The sequence below is a fragment of the Sapajus apella genome, unplaced genomic scaffold (genome assembly GCF_009761245.1).
Source record: "Sapajus apella isolate SASKATOON/1434 unplaced genomic scaffold, GSC_monkey_1.0 scaffold32, whole genome shotgun sequence".
Taxonomy (NCBI): domain Eukaryota; kingdom Metazoa; phylum Chordata; class Mammalia; order Primates; family Cebidae; genus Sapajus; species Sapajus apella.
The window spans coordinates 16535294-16556243 of NW_022436972.1; the positions used below are offsets into that span (position 1 = coordinate 16535294).

The following is a 20950-nucleotide window of genomic DNA, read 5'->3' on the forward strand; positions in this document are numbered from 1 at the left end:
TAGCAGGGCCTGGTGGCACATGACTGTAATCCCAGCTACTCTGGAGGCTGAGTTGGGAGGATTGCTTAAGCCCAGAAGGCAAGAGGCTGCAGTGAGCTGAGTCCATGCCACTGAACTCCAGCCGGGGCCACAGAGTGAGGCCTTGTCTCAAAAGAAAAAGATATTTTCTTAAGTGTCCATCATAAATTAACTGTTTTTGACTGGGAGTAGCCTTTGTTATTTCCAGACAGCAGAGGAGACTCACCCATTTTTTAAATCAGCTCTCTTCTTCCACCATACACCCCTGGCATTTCATCCATTCTCATTATAAAGTCATTGTTGGACCTGGTTCCTGTCAACTTGATGCACTCCAAGGATTCCAACAATAAGGAGTGTGGTGCGACTGGTTTCTGGGTACTCTGGAATGAATGGGAACATTCCATTATCTGGACACTTCATTCTATCAATGTGGGGGGATAATTTCAGTTTTTTTTTACCAGCTTCATCATAATTAGATTTGTGATCAAGTCACAGCCTCAGCCCTCTTTATCGTCAGCTCTCTTTAACCCAAATCATTAGGCATCTACCCTTCTCAACTCTCAACAAATTTCATATTACTTCAGCCCAGTTTTACTCATAATGAGATCACAGTCTACATATGTATCCTTTTGATGTCTTCAGTCTTGTTTACATTAGAATTCTAAGTCTTCAGAACATTTTGAATACTGAGTACTCTATTCCATGCCAGGTACTGTGCTATGGCACAGGATACTTGTAAAAATAACAGGAATCAAAGAGGACAAGTTTTGACAAATGTTAGAAAAAAAGGTACAAAATGATATAAAATACATAGTAGAGGAAATTGGCTACTGAGGAAAGTGATAGCCAGGCTAATGTTGAGCCCTTAAAAAGTGCCAGCCAAAATTTCACTGGTCGTGGTGAAAAGGCAGGAGTTGACAGAGCAGATTGACTGGAAAAGCTTTCCAGCGGTGGTAAGAGTCTAGGCAAAGCCTTGTGGGAAGCACCATGGGACATTTGAGGAAGTGAAAGAAGGCAAGTGTAGCTAGATCAAAGATTATAATGGGGAGAAGGATTAATAGGGGAATGGGAAAGGGCTAAAGAGATAAGGAGGGGCCAGACCTCACAGTCTAGTAAGCTGTGAAAAGGATTTTGGTATTCTATATGGAAAATCATTAAGCAAAGGGATGATAGATGAATAAGGATTACTAGTTGGTAAAGCTAAGGACAGGAAATGTCTTTCTGAATTAGTGACATAGAAGTTGCTGGTCACATCATGTTAGTGAATGAAGCACAGACACAAGAGATGGTGAATAAATTGGTCCATGAAATGCATGGAATCAAGAGATTCTTGGCTGCTGAAACAGGAGTTGGTGATGCCTTAGATACAAAATTTGGAGAGAGAGAAGTATTGGGGATGATTTCTAGGTTTCTGGGTTGTAGTAACTGATGAGTGGAAGTTAATTGATGAGTGGAAGTAACATGAGATAGAAAATCAGATATGGGGTGGAAAGTGATGAGCTCAGTTTGGGTTGTGTCGAGACATCCAAATGATTGTCCAGTAGGGCAGTTGAAAATACTGGAGTCCAGAGAAGAGGACCAGGCTAAAGATTTGAGTTCTCTACCAGTTTTGCTGGTCATTAAAGCAGAGGGTAAGGATGAGATTGCCTGGATCTGGGAATGAGAACAGGGCCTGGACTGTGTTGTTCACTGGCTTTTTGTAGTGGAAGATGCATTTGCAAAGGAAACAGAATGGCCAAGGAGACTGCTCTCAGAAAACCAAAGGAAAAATATTTCAGTGCCCAGTGATGTTGCTGAGAAGTAAACTTAAGAAAAGGAACTGCTCTTTGGGTTCAGTGATGTGGAAGCCAGTAGTCACCTTAGTGAGAGCTGCATCAGTGTGATAAGGCAGGAACTAGGAGCAGTGTCAAGACAAGACAGGGATCTGATCAGTTTTTTTATTAAGTTTCTATTTTGCTCCCAAGGGGAGGTGGGCAGTATGTTCCCTAATGGGTGGCTAGTTACTTACAGCACAATACAGAGCATTGGTGGCTAGATTGGCCATACTCAGTCACCAGTTATTTAACTGAGCAGCTACTATATGACAGACTCTGTAATAGATGCCAGGGATACAGCACTAAAAAAGCTAGTCACAGGCCCTGGCCTTGACTTATATTGTTAGTGGCAAGAGGCTAGCAATAAGTGCATAAAGATCATTCTATCTGGTTTAACTGCTCTAAAAAGTGGTATAGGAAGTGACTAGTGGGGAAACAAAAGTCTTCAACTTGTGTTCAGTGCCAGCAGTTTTTTTTCCTTTTTTCTTTTCTTTCTTTTTTGAGACAGAATCTCACTCTGTTGCCAGGCTGGAGTGCAGTGGTGCCATCTTGGCTCACTGCAACCTCCACCTCCCAGGTTCAAGCGATTCTCCTGCCTCAGCCTCCCAAGGAGCTGGGATTACAGGCACGCACCACCACACCCAGCTAATTTTCATATTTTTAGTAGAAACGGGGTTTCACTATGTTGGCCAGGATGGGCTCAATCTCTTGACCTCGTGATCCACCGCCTCAGCATCCCAAAGTGCTGGGATTACAGGTGTGGGCCACTCCACCTGGCCAGCAATATTTTTATAAATGTAAAATACACACAAAAATTGCCATCTTACCCATTTTTAAGTGTACAGCTCAGTAAAGTATGTTCTTATTGTGCAACCAATCTCCAGAACTTCATCTTGCAAATCTGAAACTATCCCAGTAAATAACACTCCACTTCCCTCTCTTACCCCTCCCATGCCCCCGCCCCTGATAGCCACCATTCTATTTTGTTTCTGCAAATTGATTAGACATTTCCTGTAAGTGGAATCTTAAGTATCTTTTTGTGACTGGCTTATTTCACCAACCTCATAGGATTGTTGTGAAGTTAAATAGAATAATGTAGGTTTGTTACTGGACCAAACTGGGGGTCGGGCTGCTTATTCTCGCAGCCCAATAACAAGATGCAGATGAACTGGGGAAGAAGAGAGTTTTTATTTCTGCAACTGATTACAGAGAAAAGGCCTGGAAATTATCACCAGACCAACTCAAAATTACCAAGTTTTTCCAGAGCAAATTCTAAACTATATATCTACATATAAGTGTGCATTCATCTGAAGCCATAACTGATTAACAATTTCTAATCTGCAAGATCTGAGTCCTTAAGACCTTCCTCTGGAGCCTCAGTAAACTTACTTAATCTAAATGGGTCCAGGTGCTTGGATTATTATCCTTATCTTGTCTCCTGCTAAATCACGGAGGTTTAAGGAGTTTCTTCAGACCCCCAATAAAACTTGTTTAATCTCAAACAGGTCATATTAAGAATTCCTTAGTTATCTTCTCATGCTTCAAGGCCCAGGGAAGGCCTAGGCAAAACTCTCAGTGGACTTTTATTACATTCCAGCCTTTGTAAATGGGCACTGGCTCTTTTAGCTTTTAATATTTAAGTTAACCAATCAGTACTGAAACAGTTGTGATGGAGGCCTGCGTTAGTGAGACCTGGCCTGCCACAGATTAAAGGCATCTAGCGCCAAGCCAATAGGATTTACCCTTCCTCTCACCCACACTTTTGCTACTTTTCTGGGTTTTTAAGAAATGGAAAGATGTCAGAGTAGGCCACAAAAGCTTTAAGCCCGCTGGAGGCTGAAAACACCCTTGGCCCCCCACCTCCTTGGTAAGTCTTGCAAGAGCCTAATTAAAACCTTTTGCCTCCAAAATTCTGCCTCTGGCCTATTGGCAAAATTTCCACTACCTGTGCTTCACTTTGTAGCTTAACGTATCGCTTTTGTTAAAAATCAATCATCAAAAGGTGTGGCCCTATTACCAATTCTTTGGGCTTGGTTCAGGAACAGGTTTGGTCGAGGCAGTTAACAAGTTGGTGAGTACGAACCTCCATCAGCTGGACCTGGCAAAACCTCTGGGCTCAGCAGAATGGCAGGGTGCGAGGTGGGCAGGGAATCCTTGCTCCGGCCCCGCCCCGGTCGAGGAGCCCCGTCCCTCCCCGGACAGCTTTGGCCAATCAGCTCCGCTCCTCCTGGGCGATCCGGCTCTGCCCCTTCCCGGTCAGTCCTGCCCCATCGTTTGTCTCCCGGCTCTCCTTTACTCTCGCGTGGTCCCGTGCTGTCGGTGTCGGGAGCGGGAAGCATGGGCGACAGGTGGGAGCTGGGGGCCGCGGCGGGCGGTTCTCTGCTGCTGTGCGCCGCGCTGCTGGCGGCGGGTTGCGCCCTGGGCCTGCTCCTGGGCCGCGGGCGGGGGGCGGCGGACCGCTGGGCGCTGGTCTGGCTCTGCTACGACGCGCTGGTGCACTTCGTGCTGGTAAGTGCTGTCGCCTAGACCGTTCGCCCCACCATCCTAGAGAGTGGGAGCGGGGGGAGGCAAGGCGGGGCGAGGGGGTCCTGCGGCTTTTTGTAGCGGCCCTCCCCCTGCGGCAGGAAGTTTGCTGGGAGCGGAGAGGCGCCTGGAGGCCGCGGCGCGCAGAGTTCTGATAACCAGGTCTGTGGACAGAGCGCCACTTGCCTTGTGCATCCGATTCCTCCACCAAAACTTAAAATTCTGTACGTGTTGTGTTGGTTTACAAGATAGTCAAAGGCTAGAGCCTCGGCTTCCTCGGCTTTGTAACCTGCGCGTAAATGTTGAACTGAAAATAGAGTTGAGATCGTTTTTTAAATGCCCCAGAGGGAGCAAGGAGAGATGCTTTCCCCGGAGGGAGCAAGGCTATTGCGCAAAACCCAAAGCCTGTACCAAAACAGACCAAACACCCGTGTCTAATGTGTGCCAGGTACATTGCTGAGTTTAAAATTTCATATCTTTACGGCATCCATAAACTAGTTGTTTCCCATTTTACAGAGGTGAAGGCAGGCGCTGCAAAGTTAGGTGACTTTCCAGTGCCACACAGCTGGCACGATTCTCAGGCGGTCTAGTCTGGCCCCAAAGCTTGCGTTCTTTGTATCAGTCGAGGTCTTAGGAAATATATGCACTTAAAGATTCGACCCACCTTATAAAATAGCCAGGAAGGTTGTGTTTAAGGCATTTATACTGAAATGCCCCGTCCACCTCCCCACAAACACACTTTAAAGTTTTTTTTGAACTTTGTCCAAATATCTTTTTTTTTTTTTTTTTTGTAACGTTGACCTTATTTAACTCTAGACACACCTGTGGCTAGTGTGAAGCCAAAGTCGATAGTATTGAGAAAGCAGCAGAGTTTTGGGTAATCATCGAGTTCTGTAAATGTTTGCGGGTTGGCTTTGTGCCCATGACTGATGTTGCCGGAATTCTTTTTTTTCTAATAACTTGTAGAGATAAGGGACAGTGAATGTTTCTCTCAACTCGTTTAGTTATAGAATTGATTTTTTCTTGTCTTTTTGTTTTGTTTTTTGTCCTTGAGACAGTCTGTTGCCCAGGCTGGAGTGCGCTGGCACTATCGGCTCACCGCAACCTCCACCTCCTTAGTTCAAGCGATTCTCCTGCCTCAGCCTCCTGAGTAGCTGGAATTACAGGCACCTGTCACCACACCCGGCTAATTTTTGTATTTTTAGTAAAGATGGGGTTTCACAATGTTGGCCAGGCTGGTCTCAAACTCCTGACCTCGGATAATCCACCTGCCTCAGCCTCCCAAAGTACTGGGATTACAGACTTGAGCCACTGCGACTGGTGGAGAATTGATTTTTTTAGCTGTCACTTGAACACAAGGTCTCCCACAAAACGGGGGAGATAAAGCAGGTTGCTAGGCTCACTTAAAGGAAAATGTATAACCTATCTGCTGGGCTTGGTGGTTCACGCCTGTAATCCCAACACTGTGGGACGCTGAGGTGGGCAGATCACAAGGTCAGGAGTTTGAGACCAGGCTGGCCAACATGGTGAAACCCTGTCTCTACTAAAAATACAAAAATTAGCCAGGTGTGGTGACAGGTGTCTGTAATCTCAGCTACTGGGGGAGGCTGAGGCAGGAGAATTGCTTGAACCCAAGAAGCGGAGTTTGCAGTGAGCCATGATCAAGCTATTGCACTCCAGCCTGAGCAACTCCATCTGGGGGGGAAAATGTATAACATATCTTAGACATACAAAAAGCAGCTGGGTGCAGTGGCTCACACCTATAATCCCAGCACTTTGGGAGGCTGCGGTGGGCAGATCACGAGGCCAAGTGATCGAGACCATCCTGGCCAATACAGTGAAACCCCGTCTCTACTAAAAATACAAAAAATTAACCACGCGTGGTGGCGTGCACTGTAATCCCAGCTACTAGAGAGGCTGAGGCAGGAGAATCACTTGAACCCAGGAGGTAGAGGTTGCAGTGAGCTGAGATCATGCCACTGCACTCCAGCCTGGCAACAGAGTAACTGTTTCAAAAAAAAAAAAAAAAAAAAAAAGCTCTAAAAATACTTAAACTGTATGCATGTGTTCACCAACTAGTTTAAGACTGTTCACTTTCAAGCACAGGTTGTTACAGGTAAACGACCCCCACCTCCTTTTGTGACACCTTGAGGTATGGTCTCATGTGGAGTTACTGCTCTGCTCACCCCCATAAGCTTCCCCCTGCCCATTTCTGAAGCAGATGTCCGCCACCAAGCCTCATCTTGTGTCATTACCTACCGCAGCTGCAAAATATTCCACTGTATGAATACACCATACCTTGGTTCTCCAAATCTAAGATCTACATTTTTCACATTAGAACAATCAGCTACATCATGTAACTACTGTAGGCAATTTGATATTTTAATGTCTTTGAAATTGGGATGTGTCTTATATTTGATGAATATGATTACTTAACCAGCCCGTATTAGTGGACACATTTTATTGTGTCATTACAAACAGTGCATCCACCAACGTCTTTGTACACGTGTCTCAGAAATCAGTGGAGAGAGCACTTGATTTAAGCTGTTGAGGCTGCAAGAAAATACACGCCCATGTTGTCTTTGGGAGTTTATTGCAAGAATACTCGGAAATATGGGACAAGCTAAGACTAAGATGTAGAGCCTAGGGGAGAACCGAAATTACAACTCACATATTCACTAGAATATGAGTAGCCCCTCCTTACCCCTTGACACTTCTTAGAGGAGCTATGGGGCCGGGCGTGGTGTCTCACGCCTGTAATCCCAGCACTTTGGGAGGCCAAGGCAGGTGGATAACAAAGTCAGGAGTTCAAGACTAGCCTGACCAACATGATGAAACCCTGTCTCTACTAAAAATACAAAAATTAGCTGGGCGTGTTGTTGCGCACCTGTAATCCCAGCTACTCAAGAGGCTGAGGCAGGAGAATCACTTGAACCCGGGAGTCGGAGGTTGCACGATTGTGCCACTGCACTCTAGCCTGGGTGACAGAGCAAGACTTCATCTCAAAAAAAAAAAAAAAAAAAAAGAGAGAGAGGAGCTATGTAGGTTTTTTGGCTGCCATCAAATTTCAAATTGAGAACTCTCCAGTTGGACAGTTACAAACCAAGCATTCCCAGGGAAGTTCGTTTCCCAGATGTCCAAACAGAGTGTGGTCACCTTGGTCTTCAGTGCAGCCCGTTATGGTTACAGCAGAGGGCAGGCTGACTTCCATCAACGTACCTGGGAGGAGCCATGACAGCATACTGGAAGAAGGAAATGGTGGGCTCACCATTCTGAGGTTGCTATGGGCAGCCCAGGCACTGGTGCTTCATGAGTAAAATTTTCTCTCTTCTGCAATCTAAATAGAGCATTCAGAGCATTCAGGCATGGCCAGAAACATGAGGCAGGATATAAATGCCTGTGTGTGGAACACATCCTGGAGTCCAGATTGACAGAAGCACAGGGTTTACCTAAGGAAGAAGTGGGTGATCTCGGCTCACTGCAACCTCCACCTTCCAGGTTCAATCGATTCTCCTGCCTCTGCCTCCTGAGTGGCTGAGATTATAGGCATGTGCCACCACCTCTTGACACTTTTAAAAAGTTCTTCTCCCAGGCCCGGCGTGGTAGCTCACCCCTGTCATCCCAGCACTTTGGGAGACCGAGGCGAGAGGATCACCTGAGGTTGGGAATTTGAGAGCAGCCTTACCAATGTGGAGAAACCCTGTCTCTCCTAAAAATACAAAATTAGCCGGGCATGGTGGCACATGCTTGTAATCCCAGCTACTCAGGAGGCTGAGGCAGGAGAATGGCTTGAGCCTGGGAGGTGGAGGTTGCTGTGAGCCGAGACTGCACCATTGCACTCCAGCTTGGGCAACAAAAGTAAAACTCCGTCTTAAAAAAAAGTTTTCCTGACCACTTGCTTTATCACCAAGCCTGAAGTTACCTTTCCACTCATGTCTGTTCCTGTCTCCTGGCTTCCCTTTTCTTTCCTGCCATTGTCGCCTGCATTCAGTTTTCCTCTAAGATAGATCTCCTCTCCAGTAAGTGGATGCACAGTCCTCGTGCTATTTGGCAGGCCTGATGAGTCAGTGTTGGTGTAGCTGTATATGGATGGTAAACAGAAATACCACACTGAAGGCCCGTGAGGTGGCACTCAGAGTGACCCACCGTCTCCCACCTTTTTTCCTCTTTTTTTAGAGGCAAGGTCTCGCTCTATTACCCACGCTGAAGTACAGTGGCATGATCATAGCTCACTACAGCCTCAAACTCCTGGGCTTAAGATATCCTCTTGCCATAGACTCCCGACTAACTGGAGCCACAGTACATGCTACCATGCAAAAATTTGGTAGAGATGGATTCTCCCTCTGTTGGTAAGACTGGTCTTGAACTCCTGGGCTCAAGCAATCAGCCTGCTTTGGCTTCCCAAAGTACTAGGATTGTAGGCATGAGCTACCATGCCCAGCCCCAGATAAATACTACTTTTTACGAATAGAGAATTATACAATTCAGTGTTTATTTTTACCGTGTTATTGTATTTTGTATCAGTAGCTATTAAACTACCTCATAATTTTAAGTTACTGCGTAGGATTCCATTATACTGTGATCTATTTAACTGGTTTCTAATTTTTAGTCTTATAGGTGCTTTCCAGTTGCTGGCAGTAGCATAGAATGTTCTCTGTGCATTTTTATGCACTCGTCTAATTATTTACTCAGGATAAATCCTGACAGTAAAATTGCTGGATCTAAGGGAAGTCAGTTTTTAAAGACTCCAGAAAGATGGTACCATCACATCAGTGATGGCCAGAATAGTGATAATTTGAGCACTAGAATGTAGTTCAACATCTGATAAAGCAAATTTCTCCCCACTATTCTTTGTCAAACACTTTAAAATTTATTATATATCCTTCCAGATGTACTTTTAAATTCACTTTGCTGGCTCGGTGCAGTGGCTCATGCCTATAATCCCAGCACTTTGGAAGGCCAAGGCAGGCAGATCACCTGAGGTCAGGAGTTTGAGTCCAGCCCGGCCAACATGGTGAAACACTGTCTCTACTAAAAATACAGTAATTAGCCAGGTGTGGTAGCATGCGCCTGTAATCCCAGCTAATCGGGAGGCTGAGGCACGAGAATCGCTTGAGCCCGGGAGACGGAGGTTGCAGGGAGCCAAGATCACTCCACTGTACTTCAGCCTGGGCAACAGAGCTAGATCCTGTTTCAAAAATAAAATAATTTCACTGGGCCAGGCTTGGCGGCTCACACCCTTAATCCCAGCACTTTGGGAGGCCGAGGTGGGCAGATCACGAGGTCGAGAGTTTGAGACCAGCCTGACCAACGTGGTGAAACCCTGTCTCTACTAAAAATACAAAAATTAGCTGGGCATGGTGGCATGCATCTGTAATCCCAGTTACCCAGGAGGCTGAGGCAGGAGAATCGCTTGAACCTGGGAGGCAGAGGTTGCAGTGAGCCGAGATTGCGCCACTCCACTCCAGCCTGGGCAACAGCGCAAGACTCTGTCTCAAAAAAAAAAAAAAAAAAAAAAAAAAAAAAAAAAAAATCACTTTGCCAAGTACTAATATTTGGCATTTTGATTGTGGTTTTCTTAAATTTATAGATTAGAGATTAAATGATATCTTTATAATACAGTCTTCCAAGAAAAGCTTATTTTAAAATACTTTATATTTTCATTGGTACTGTATTTCTCCTTTATATTTTATTTTTTGAGACAGAGTTGCTCTGTCACCCAGGCCGGAGTGCAGTGGCACGATCTCAGCTCACTGCTGCCTCTGCATTCTGAGTTCAAACAGTTCTCCTGCCCCAGTCTCCCAAGTAGCTGGGATGACAGGCATGCACTACCATGTCCAGCTAGTTTTACTGTATGTTTCTGGTAGAGATGGGGTTTGGCCCAGGCTAGTCTCAAACTCCTGGCCTCAAGTGATCCACACACCTCGGCCTCCCAGAGTGCTAGGATTACAGGCATGACCACCACACCCAGCCTCTCCTTTGTATTTTAACTGGTTATTGTACTATAGTGAAGGCTGTTGAGATATACCTGTATTTGTATAGTTTCCGGCCACTTTTCCCCCTTTTCCTCCTCCAGCTTTATTATAATTTATATATAATAAAACCCACCCGTTCTGTGTACAGTTTGTTGAATTTGGATGATTGTATAGAGGTTTGTAACCACCATCACAATCACAGTGCACAATGTTTCCATCACACTTCTAGCAAAGTTTTCTCATGTCCCTTTGCAGATGATCCCAGTCCTCATCACCAGCCCCAGCAAACACCTGTCTGCCTTCTGTCTTTAAAGTTCTGCTGTTCCTATGATTTTATAAAAACGAAATCATACAGTATATAGTCTTTTATTTAACATAAGTTGCTGAGTAGTATTCCACTCCGTGGATGTATCTCAATTCATTTATCCATTTATACGTTAATGGACAAATGAGTTGTTCCTAGTTTTTGACCATTACAAATAATGTGGCTAATAGGTAACTGCTTCCAAGTCTGTGTGGGCATATTTTTATTTCTCCTAGGCCAAGGCCTTGGAGCGGGATTCTTTAACTTTAGTAGAAACTGCCAGCCTGCTTTCCGTGGTGGCCGTACCGTGGTGCGTTCCCACTAGCAGTGTGTGAGAGTTCCCGCTGTTTCACAGCCTCACCAGCATTTAGCATTTTTGTCTTTTTTACTTTTGTTTTTAGTCATTCTGATAGATGTATATGACTAAAACTTATCACTCACCCTCACACATGCCACAGGTTGCATTTTTAAATGCAGCACCAGGCTGGGTGTGGGGCTCACGCTTACAATCCCAGCACTTTGGGAGGCTGAGGTTGGTGGATCACCTGAGGTTTGGGAGTTCAAAACCAGCCTGGCCAACATGATGAAACCCCATCTCCACTAAAAAACTAGCCAGGCATGGTGGAGCACACCTGTAATCTCAGCTTCTTGGGAGGCTGAGGCATGACAGTCACTTGAACCCAGGAGGTGGAAGTTGCAGTGAGCCAAGATGGCACCACTGCATTCCAGCCTGGGTGACACAGCGAGACTCTATCTCGAAACATACCTACCTACATACATACACACGCACACGCACGCACACGCACACGCATACATACATAAATGCAGCACCAGTTCCTAAACACAGTTCTAGGTGGAGTCTGACCATCATTCAAGGAGCCTGGGGCGGTGAGGGAAGGTAGAAAGTACAGGCCTTTGGGGTGCAGCAGATGTACCCTTGAACATCGGCTTTCCCAATGACCAGCTCAGAAACCTTGGACATTCCCCCTTCCCCTGCAAATCCTTTCTGTAATGAGGAGGGGGAAAAAGGAAACTTTCTATCTTAGTTTTCTTTCCTGTGAAGTATGGACATAATGTTTTCTTCAAAGGGCTGTGAGAAATAAAGCCTTATAACTTAGCGCAGTGCTTCGCAAGCTTGACCATGCACACAGATCATCCGCGGATCATCCAAGATAGTGCACTGATAACCAGCTCCCAAGTGATTGCCAGCCTGTGGTTCGTGGACCATGTTTGAATGACAAGGATGTAAGGCATCTGGCACTTGTCAGAATTCAGTAAATGTAATTCTGTCCCCTTCTGTCCCCTTAGTGAATCCTCCGTACCCTGATTAGCTTTTGTCATTCCATCCCTGTGTACCAAAGTGATGATGTATATGTCCAATTAAGACAAGCCTTGGAAGGTTTCCTTTCACATCTTTAATCTGAGAAGTAACAACCCTCTGGCAGAGAAGGGTATATTCTTAAAAAGGGAGAAATGTTCCAGCCGGGCGCAGTGGCTCAAGCCTGTAATCCCAGCACTTTGGGAGGCTGAGGCGGGTGGATCACGAGGTCAAGAGATTGAGACCATCCTGATCAACGTGGTGAAACCCCGTCTCTACTAAAAATACAAAAAATTAGCTGGGCATGGTGGCGCGTGCCTGTAATCCCAGCGACTCAGGAGGTTGAGGCAGGAGAATTGCCTGAGCCCAGGAGGCGGAGGTTGCGGTGAGCCGAGATCGCGCCATTCACTCCAGCCTGGGTAACAAGAGTGAAACTCCGTCTCAAAAAAAAAAAAAAAAAAAAAAAAAAAAAAAAAAGGGAGAAATGTGTTTCAAGTCCTAAATCAAACAGTATACTGCCATGCTGTAGGAATCATAGAACTGGTGTGACTGTTTGATCCTCGTAATTCCGAAAGAGACCAGCATGGTCTCCTGTGAATGTTCGGTGACAACTGGCTCTGGGCAGGTTCCATCAAGGGGAAATCATGGTCTCATTAAGCATGCAGCAGCTGGGCAGCACACATTTATGGAGTCATTAAAGCCTTGTCGCCAAAGGACCATAGGAGGCTCCCGCAACTGATGCCTCCAGAAACAGTGATATATGCTGTTGCCATGACATGGAAAAATCCAGTCTGATTAGGCTGAGGTTTTGTGAGTCAGATTTGTAAATGCTAATAAATGTTGACAGGATTTATGAACTGATTCTACTCCTGCTCTTCATTCTCCCACTCTTGAAAGTGAATGTTGCAGTTTTCTGTAGGTCTTCATTCAAACATACTAACAACAAAAAACAGATACATTCAAATACAAATTAGCCTCAAATTGTGTTCTTTTATTTCTGTAAGACCTTTTTCTGCTAAATTTTTCTTTAAGGATTAAAGTGAGTAAATTGAGCACCCTCTTTAAATTGGATATTTAATTATCAATAGCAGTAGCAGGCATAACTTATTCATTTGTTGGATCTGAGCTTTGACTTACAGCTACCTTTAAGTCTGTAAAATATGTTGTTAAAATTACATGCCTGGACTGGGCATGGTGGCTCATGCCTGTAATTCCAGCACTTTGGGAGGCTGAGGCAGGCGCATCACCTGAGGTCAGGAGTTCGAGACAGCCTGGTCAACATGGTGAAACCCTGTCTCTATTAAAAATACAAAAATATTAGCTGGACGTGGGGTGTGCACCTGTAATCCCAGCTACTCGAGAAGCTGAGGCATGAGAATCACCTGAACCCGGGAGGCAGAGGTTGCAAAGAGCTGAGATCTCGCCATTGCACTCCAGCCTGGGTGACAAAACGAGACTCCATCTCAAAAAAAAAAAAAAAAAAAAAAAATTTACATACCTGGGACATCTGAAGAGAAAAAATGAGACCAGCCTTTGTTATTTAACTTTATTTGCTATAATACATTTTAGTTTTTAAGCTGATTTTGTTAGCAGCTCAATTAAGTATAGTGCAGTTATGTTGTATAACATATATTCTGTAGGAACTTTCCTGTATTTTTTAAACCAAATTTTTTAAGCTATAGAACTTAAACAAGTATTATGAAAATTTTCTCATCACCCTCTGGGTTAATAGTAGAAAAATTCATAGCAGGGAGAAAATATTTTAAATATTTATAACAGCTTATTAATATAAACATTAAAAATGTCTTGAAGGCTACCATGAAACATAACAGTGGTCATTTCTGGGAAATGTGATTGAGAGCCAGGAGGAACAGAGGCTTTTATTTTTTGCTTTGTACCTTTTTATAGGTTTTTTTTTTTTTTTTTTAATTTTAACATGTATTGTGTGTGTGTGTGTGTGTGTGTGTATATATATATATATATATTTTTTTTTTTAAGACAGGGTCGTGCTTTGTTGCCCAGGCTGAAGTGCAGTGGCGCAGTCCCGTCTCACTGTAGCTTTGACCTCCCAGACTCAAGTGATCCTCCCACCTTGCCCTCCTGGGACTTCAGGCATATGCCACTACACCCAGCTAATTTTTGTATATTTTGTAGAGATGGGGTTTCACATGTTGCCCATGCCCATCTCAAACTCCTGGGCTCATATAAAATTTTTTTCAAGGTAAAATTTTAAAGGTATACCACCAGAAGAAATACCAGAAGAGTGAAGAAAAATCCATTGAAACATTGTGCCATAGCGTTGTGGGCCCTGCAGACATTGGCTTGGGGAGGAGAAAAGGCCCCTTACCAGAGTGAGCAAAGGCCTGCCTCTAGTCAGCTCCTCTGCAGTCCTAAATGGACAAGAAAGAATTGGCTTAGCCTTTGTCATCCAGAGCTGGCATTTTGATGCCTGGTCCTTTACCAAAGGGCCCAAGAGAGTATGTGAATAGTGGGAGGTTTTTTCCTTTCTGTTCTGGTCAGGACCATCAGCTGTTCTTACTCTTCATCCTTTTTGTGCTAATGTCTATTTTAACCCTTTACATGCTGCCAAGCTCATGAACATTCCCATTGGTTCCTGTGAGAAGATACTTTGAGTTTCAGCAGCTCTCACCAGGTTGAAGCCCACTATCGCTAGCTAGCTTGTGTGTGTGTGGTGTGTGTGTGTGTGTGTCTATGTCTATCTGCGTACACGCATGTGTTTGTGTGGTGGGGAGGACATTCTGAACTTCCTGTGGCTGGGAACCAAGGTGAAGTGTTACTCAAGTATCTCTTGCCTACAGGAGAACGGAAGAAGGCGGGAGAGAGATGTAAGCAGGTTTGCACTGTGGTTTGTTGAGACCTGTATAATCAGGCAACCCAAGTACTGTTGACTGCTGAAACACCAGTGTGCTTTTGTTTCACAAAAACCGCTTGCTTTGTGGTGTGCCTTGCCTGCCACATCCTGCAGATCTCTGTTGCTTTTTGCCTATGCTTGTTTAGGCTGATCCAGACTGGGAGACCCAGGACTCTTTGGGTCTGGAGGGGAGGCCGGAGGAGCTAAGCTTCAGGCTGTGTGGAACCTCAGGTGCCATGTTCCTTATAACCACTGTGGTCTGAGCCCCCTGCTTGCCTGTTCCAAGCATGAAGGCAGGGAGCCCCTGTGACTGCAGGATCCTGAGTCTGGAGTCCAGAAACGCAAGGAGCACCCTTCTCTGATCCCTTACTGGTGTAGCACCAAGCACTGGAACTGGCTTTTTCTAGTGGTACCACATTTGAATTTGACAAGTTGCTATGTATCCCCCCCAATTTTTTTTTTTTGAGGTGGAGTCTTGCTCTCTTGCCCAGGCTGAAGTGCAGTGGTGTGATCTTGGCTCACTGCAACCTCTGCCTCCCGGGTTCGATCAATTCTTCTGCCTCAGCCTCCTGAATAGCTGGGATTACAGATGCATGCCACCATGCCTGGCTAATTTTTGTATTTTTACTAGAGACAGGGTTTCACCACATTGGTCAGGCTGGTCTTGAACTCCTGACCTCGTGATCTGCCCACCTCGGCCTCTCAAAGAGCTGTGATTACAGGCGTGAACCCCCATGCCCGGCCATGTTTTTGATTTTTTTTTTTTGGCAATGTTTTTGATTTTTTTATAGAGATGGGGGTGGTCTCACTGTGTTGCCCAGGCTGATCTCAAACAGCTGGCCTCAAGTGATCCTCCTGCCTTGACCCCCCAAAGCACCAGGATTCCGAGAGTGAGCCACCACACCCAGCCTGCTATGTATCTTTTTAAAGTCAAGTTTTACAGTGAACAATTCAGACATTCACAAATGTAGAGACACTGGTACAGCATCGGTGAGCAGATTCAACATCTTCAAGTTTTGCTGCACTTGCCCATCTCACTTTTTCTTCTTCCCTTTCTCTCCCTCCCTCCCTCCCTTTTTCATTGTTTTTGCTGAAGTATTGGAAAGTGATCTGGACCTCATGTCACTTTACCTTTCTGTATGGAGTAAGTTGGTCTCTAAAAAGTCAGTTTGTGCTTCCTCAGGGACAGGTGCCTGCCTTTCAGGTGTTCATAGAAATGACAGTACAGGAGTCATCGAACACATCATCATGTCCAGTCGGGGATCCACCCTGGTGGTCACCCTGAGCTTGACTCCTGTGGCTCATGGGTCTTGGCAGGTGTAGAACTCATGGCTCATGCCCACTGGAAGTGCTGGCACTGATGCAAGCCCCTCCCACTGACCTGGCCCTCTGCTGACAGACTCCACCTGGGCCTCTGCTTAGGGTCCTCACCATCTTCCCAGTAAGCAGAATGCATCTTCCAAGTGCTATGCTCAAGGCTGCAATTTGGTGAGAGACTCTGGCAAAAGGCGGAGATGTAGATCCAGTCTGCCTCTGCTTATTATTCATTCACTAGACATATATTGACTACTATATATGTATACCTTGACTTTTTTTTTAAATTGATTAGGACATTTAGGCCAAGATAAGTGAATGTCAGAAATACAATCTTGGCCAGGCATGGTGGCTACCACCTGTAATCCCAGCACTTTGGGAAGCTGAGGAGGGAGGTACTTGAGCCCAGGGGATCTAGACCGATGTCAACCACATAGCAAGACCCTGTCCCTACAATTTAAAAAAAAAAAAAAAATTAGCCTGGCATGGTGATGCATACCTGTAGTCTCACTACTTCGGAGGCCTAAGACAAGAGGACTGCTTGAACCCAGAAGGCCGAGAGGCTGCAATGAGCCATGGTAACACCGCTGAATTCCAGCCTGGACAACAGAACAAGAAAAAAGAAAGAAATACAATGTGTTGTACTTGGTTTTGCTCAAGTTTAACCATATCACGCCTATACCTGGTTGAGCCTTGCCTTACCAATTACAGCAACATCCTGCAAGTGGCCCTTTGCTGTTGACCAGGTACCTTCCATCTGATCCTTAGATCCGTGGTGTTGTTGAGCTCAAACATGAAGCTTAGTTCCAGATGGCTGGATCTTGATCATGCAGTGTGTGTAAAGACTTTGGAGCTGGTAATCTTCTATGTTTATTCAGTTATTTAACATAAACTTCATGCCCCAGAGTCTAAAAACAATTTTAAGGGAGAAAAAAAAAAGCACTGTACAGGTCATCTAATATAAAGCATGCATTCACGGAAGGAACTAGATCTGTCTCTATTCTCTGTAATTCTACAGATAAATTTGGTGCCTAACAAATAGTAAGTAGTGTTTTGGGTGACTTTGATCTTAGGTCTTTGTGTGGTTATAGCAGATTTCATTCAAAAGTTCCTTAATAATTTTTTCTTTTCTTTCCTTTTCTTTTGACATGGAGTCCTGCTCTGTCACCTAGGCACGGGCACACATGATCTTGGCTCACTGCAGGCTTCATGTCCCGTGTTCAAGTGATTCTGGTGCCTCAGTCTCCTGGGATTACAAGTGTCTGCCACCATGCCTGGCTAATTTTTGTATATTTTGTATTTTTTTAATGTTTGTATTTTGTAGTTTTGTATTTTTAGTAGAGATAGGGTTTTACTATGTTGACCAGGCTGATCTTGAACTCCTGACCTCAGGTGATCGGCCCGCCTTGGCCTCCCAAAGTGCTGGGATTACGGGCGTGAGCCACCACGCCCAGGCTTTGTAATCTTTAAAACCATAATAGCAGGTCTCATTGTGAAATGGAGGCCTCTGCCTCCCACACCTAATTTGTTCATTTTTGCATGGAGTCTGTCATTGATGAGAGTCACCTGTGAATGGTGCAGCCTACAGCAGTGGACCTGTGCTTGCTGATTTATATTTGTGAGTTCTGTTAGGGTCAGAGCCAGCCAGTCTCAGAATCACAGAACCTTCCAGAGATGTCACCTGGAACTCTGATATTGGCGTGCTGACCTTTTTTCACCATGTGCTTTTTCTGACTTTCATCTGAATGTCCTTCCTGGGGTGGGATGCAGCAGGATTGGCATGGGCTGCAGTGGGAGTGGACAACTAGGTTATAGAGAAGGGACCCCAGCTCTTAGAGTTGTTTGAGGGAAGAATCAGATAGTTGCTACTGGTGTATGGCCTACTTCTTCAGGGACAGGTGCCTTCATGAAGAAAAGCCAAGTGTTTGTTGGTCTGTTTGGCTCCCTTTTTACATAAAACACAAGGGCAACATCCTCATGTAGAACTACTGCCTCTTCCCAGAAAAGCATGTCCTGCTATTGAGACAGTGCCCGTGTGCGCTGACGCACCAGACCTGCCCCATGTCTGCAGTGGTCCTATGTTTTTTTTTAATCACGAGCATTTTCTCCATATACTGAATGTTTCAACCAAGGACTTTTGCAAGTCACACCTCTGGACCCATGTCATTTCTGCTATCACTAAAAAAAAAAAAAACTAAGAAGAACTAAGAAATTAGGTGACCCGGCTAATACTACATGATTCAGGGATAGCTATGCAAAGTCTGGAGAATCAGTCTGGGATTGTCTATAAAATCTCACTGTGTGTGAATTCAGTGTTTGCTACATGTGATCAACCTCGGCCCTCCCGTAAGGAGCTTTACTAGTGGGGAAAGAGAGGGAAACGCATCATTGTCATGAGGTCTGGTGAGTGATAAGACTCTGCCAGGCCTAGAGGTGGCACCGAGGAGGGAAGGATTCACCGGGGTTTTAAAGACTGAAGAGAGGGTTACCAGGCAGCAGGAGAGGAGGGATTCAAAATTCACTGCAGATCCCTTGGCCCTGTGATGGGCGGGCAGATCTTGTTCTCAGATTCTTATGAATGGCCCCTGCTCTGCTTTACCAAATGCTTTGACTTTAGCAGAATTATTGGTTAATCTTGCCCATGGGGCGGGTCTAGCCCCCTGGTTTCAAATTCCAAGTGGTGGTATCTCCATTTTAAAACTTACCTTTTTAATAATAAAGAAAAAACCTCAAAAATAGGCAAAGGATTTGAACAGAAATTCCTCCAAAGAGGCCAATACGTACATGAAAATATGTTCAGCATCACTAGTCATTGGGGAAATGCAAATCAAAATCACAGTGAGATACTCCTTCACACCCATTAGGGTGACTACTATTAACAACAACAACAACAAAGGAAAATACAAGTGTTAGCCAAGAATGAGAAATTGGAGCCCTGGTGCGCTGTTGGTGGGAGGGGAAAATGGTGTCAGCGCTGTGGAAAGCAGTGTGGGAGCTCCTCAGAAAGCTAAACATTTACCTTGTGATCAGCAATTCCACTTCTACGTATACACCCAAAGGAATAGAAACCAGGCACTCAAACAGATACTTAACAAACCAGTGTTCATAGTAGCAGACTTTTGACCCCAAATGGAAACAACCTAAATGTCCATTGGCAAATGAATAAGAAAAATGCAGCACCTACATACAGTGGAATATTATTCAGCCTTAAAAAGGAATGAAATTCTGACACATGCTACAACATGGATAAACCTAGAAGACGCCATGCTAAGTGAAATAAGCCAGACATGAAAGGACAAATACAGTTATTACTGCATAAGGACGTTTCAGTCAATAATGGACTGAATATACTGCACTTGTTCCATAAGATTATGATGGAGCTGAAAAATTCCCATTGCCTAGAGATGTCATAGCCATCATAATGCAGTACCTTTTCCATGTTTAGGTGCACAAATACTTACCATTGTGTTGTAATTTCCTGCAGTATTCAGTACAATAATGCTGTACAGATTTGTAACCCAGGAGCAAAAGGCTATCCATGTAGCCTACATGTGAGGTAGGCTACACAACCTAGGTTTGTGTGAATTTACTCTAATGTCCGCATAATAACAAAACTGCCTAACGATGCGTTTCTCAGAGCATATCTCTGTAGTGAGGCTAAGCATGACTGTTTGGTCTTATTCTACTTATACGAGGTATCTAAAATAGATTCATAGATGCACAAAGTAGAGTGCTGGATGTTGGGCTGAGAGAGGGAAGAAATGGAGAATTAGTGTTTAATGGGCACATTAGTTTTGGAAGAGGATGAGTTCTGGAAATGGATGGTGGCGATGGTTGCACATGTTGTTAATGTGCATAGTACCCCTGAGCACCACTGTCTGTGCCACGGGGCTGAGCAGGGCAAAAGCTGGACCCACCGGCCTCACACCGTCCTCTGGGCTCCATCCCTATCTTCTTCCACCTCTCAGCCTGCTCACCCAGGCCCAGCTCTAGGCCTGCCTCCCTCTGGAATCTTTCCTCACTGTCCCAACTATGGCTCCCTCATCTTCCTCCAACCTTTATTGAATTGGAAGTCATTGTTATCCAACTAGACAATAAGGTCTCTGAGGGCAGGGTCTTGCCTATTCTAAATTTTTGTTTTTAAGTCCTGACAGTTGCCCCCCAAAAAAGTCCATTATTCACTTAGTCATGGTACTCTTTCTCCCATGTCTTTCTCTGTCTGTTTCTTTAATTAACTTTTTATTTTGAGATAATTGTAGATTCATATACAGTTGTAAGAAATAATATGGAGGTCCCTTGTATACTTTTCCCAGGTTCTCACAATGGTAAGATTTTGGTGGTTTTTTAAAAATTATTTTGACTGGGTGTGGTAGCTCATGCCTGTAATCCCAGCCCTTTGGGAGGCCAAGGAGGACTGATCACCTGAGATCGGGAATTGGAGACCAGCATGGCCAATATGGCAAAACCCCATCTCTACTAAAAATACGAAAAATTAGCTGTGTGTGTTGACAGGCATCTGTAATCCCAGCTACTTGGGAGGCTGAGGCAGGAGAATTCCTTGAACCTGGGATGCGGAGATTGCAGTGAGCTGAGATCGCACCACTGCACTCCAGCCTGGGGAGTGAGACTCTGTCTAAAAAAACAAAACAAAAATTTCTATTTTGATAATTTTGGTACCAAACATTTTGTAAAACTATGCTATAATATAACCAACATATGGATGTTGATACAGTCTACTGATCTTCTTTAGACTTCTCAATTTGTGTGTGTGTGTGTGTGTGTGTGTGTGTGTGTGTGTGTGTGTGTGTGTGT

At 44.7% G+C, this 20950-nt stretch overlaps 2 protein-coding genes across 5 annotated transcripts in view; both read left to right on the forward strand.

Annotated features, from left to right (window-relative positions):
* Positions 1 to 3806: 3806 nt before the first annotated feature.
* EBPL (EBP like) overlaps positions 3807 to 20950 on the forward strand; it is a 30271-nt gene continuing 13127 nt past the window's right edge. For 2 of the 4 annotated variants that reach the window (XR_004273923.1, XR_004273924.1), the window contains exon 1: positions 4076 to 4180. Coding sequence is in view for 2 of the 4 variants with exons in the window: in XM_032294599.1 (XP_032150490.1) it covers positions 3957 to 4340 (384 nt within the window). In the remaining 2 variants the exon portion in view is untranslated. Of the gene's footprint in view, positions 4341 to 20950 lie in introns of all 4 variants that reach the window. The other 2 variants (XM_032294599.1, XM_032294598.1) reach the window with 2 other exon arrangements.
* RCBTB1 (RCC1 and BTB domain containing protein 1) overlaps positions 4162 to 20950 on the forward strand; it is a 146415-nt gene continuing 129626 nt past the window's right edge. Inside the window, exon 1 of the mRNA XM_032294593.1 lies at positions 4162 to 4180. The gene's annotated coding sequence lies outside the window, so the exon portion shown is untranslated. The remainder of the gene's footprint in view (positions 4181 to 20950) is intronic.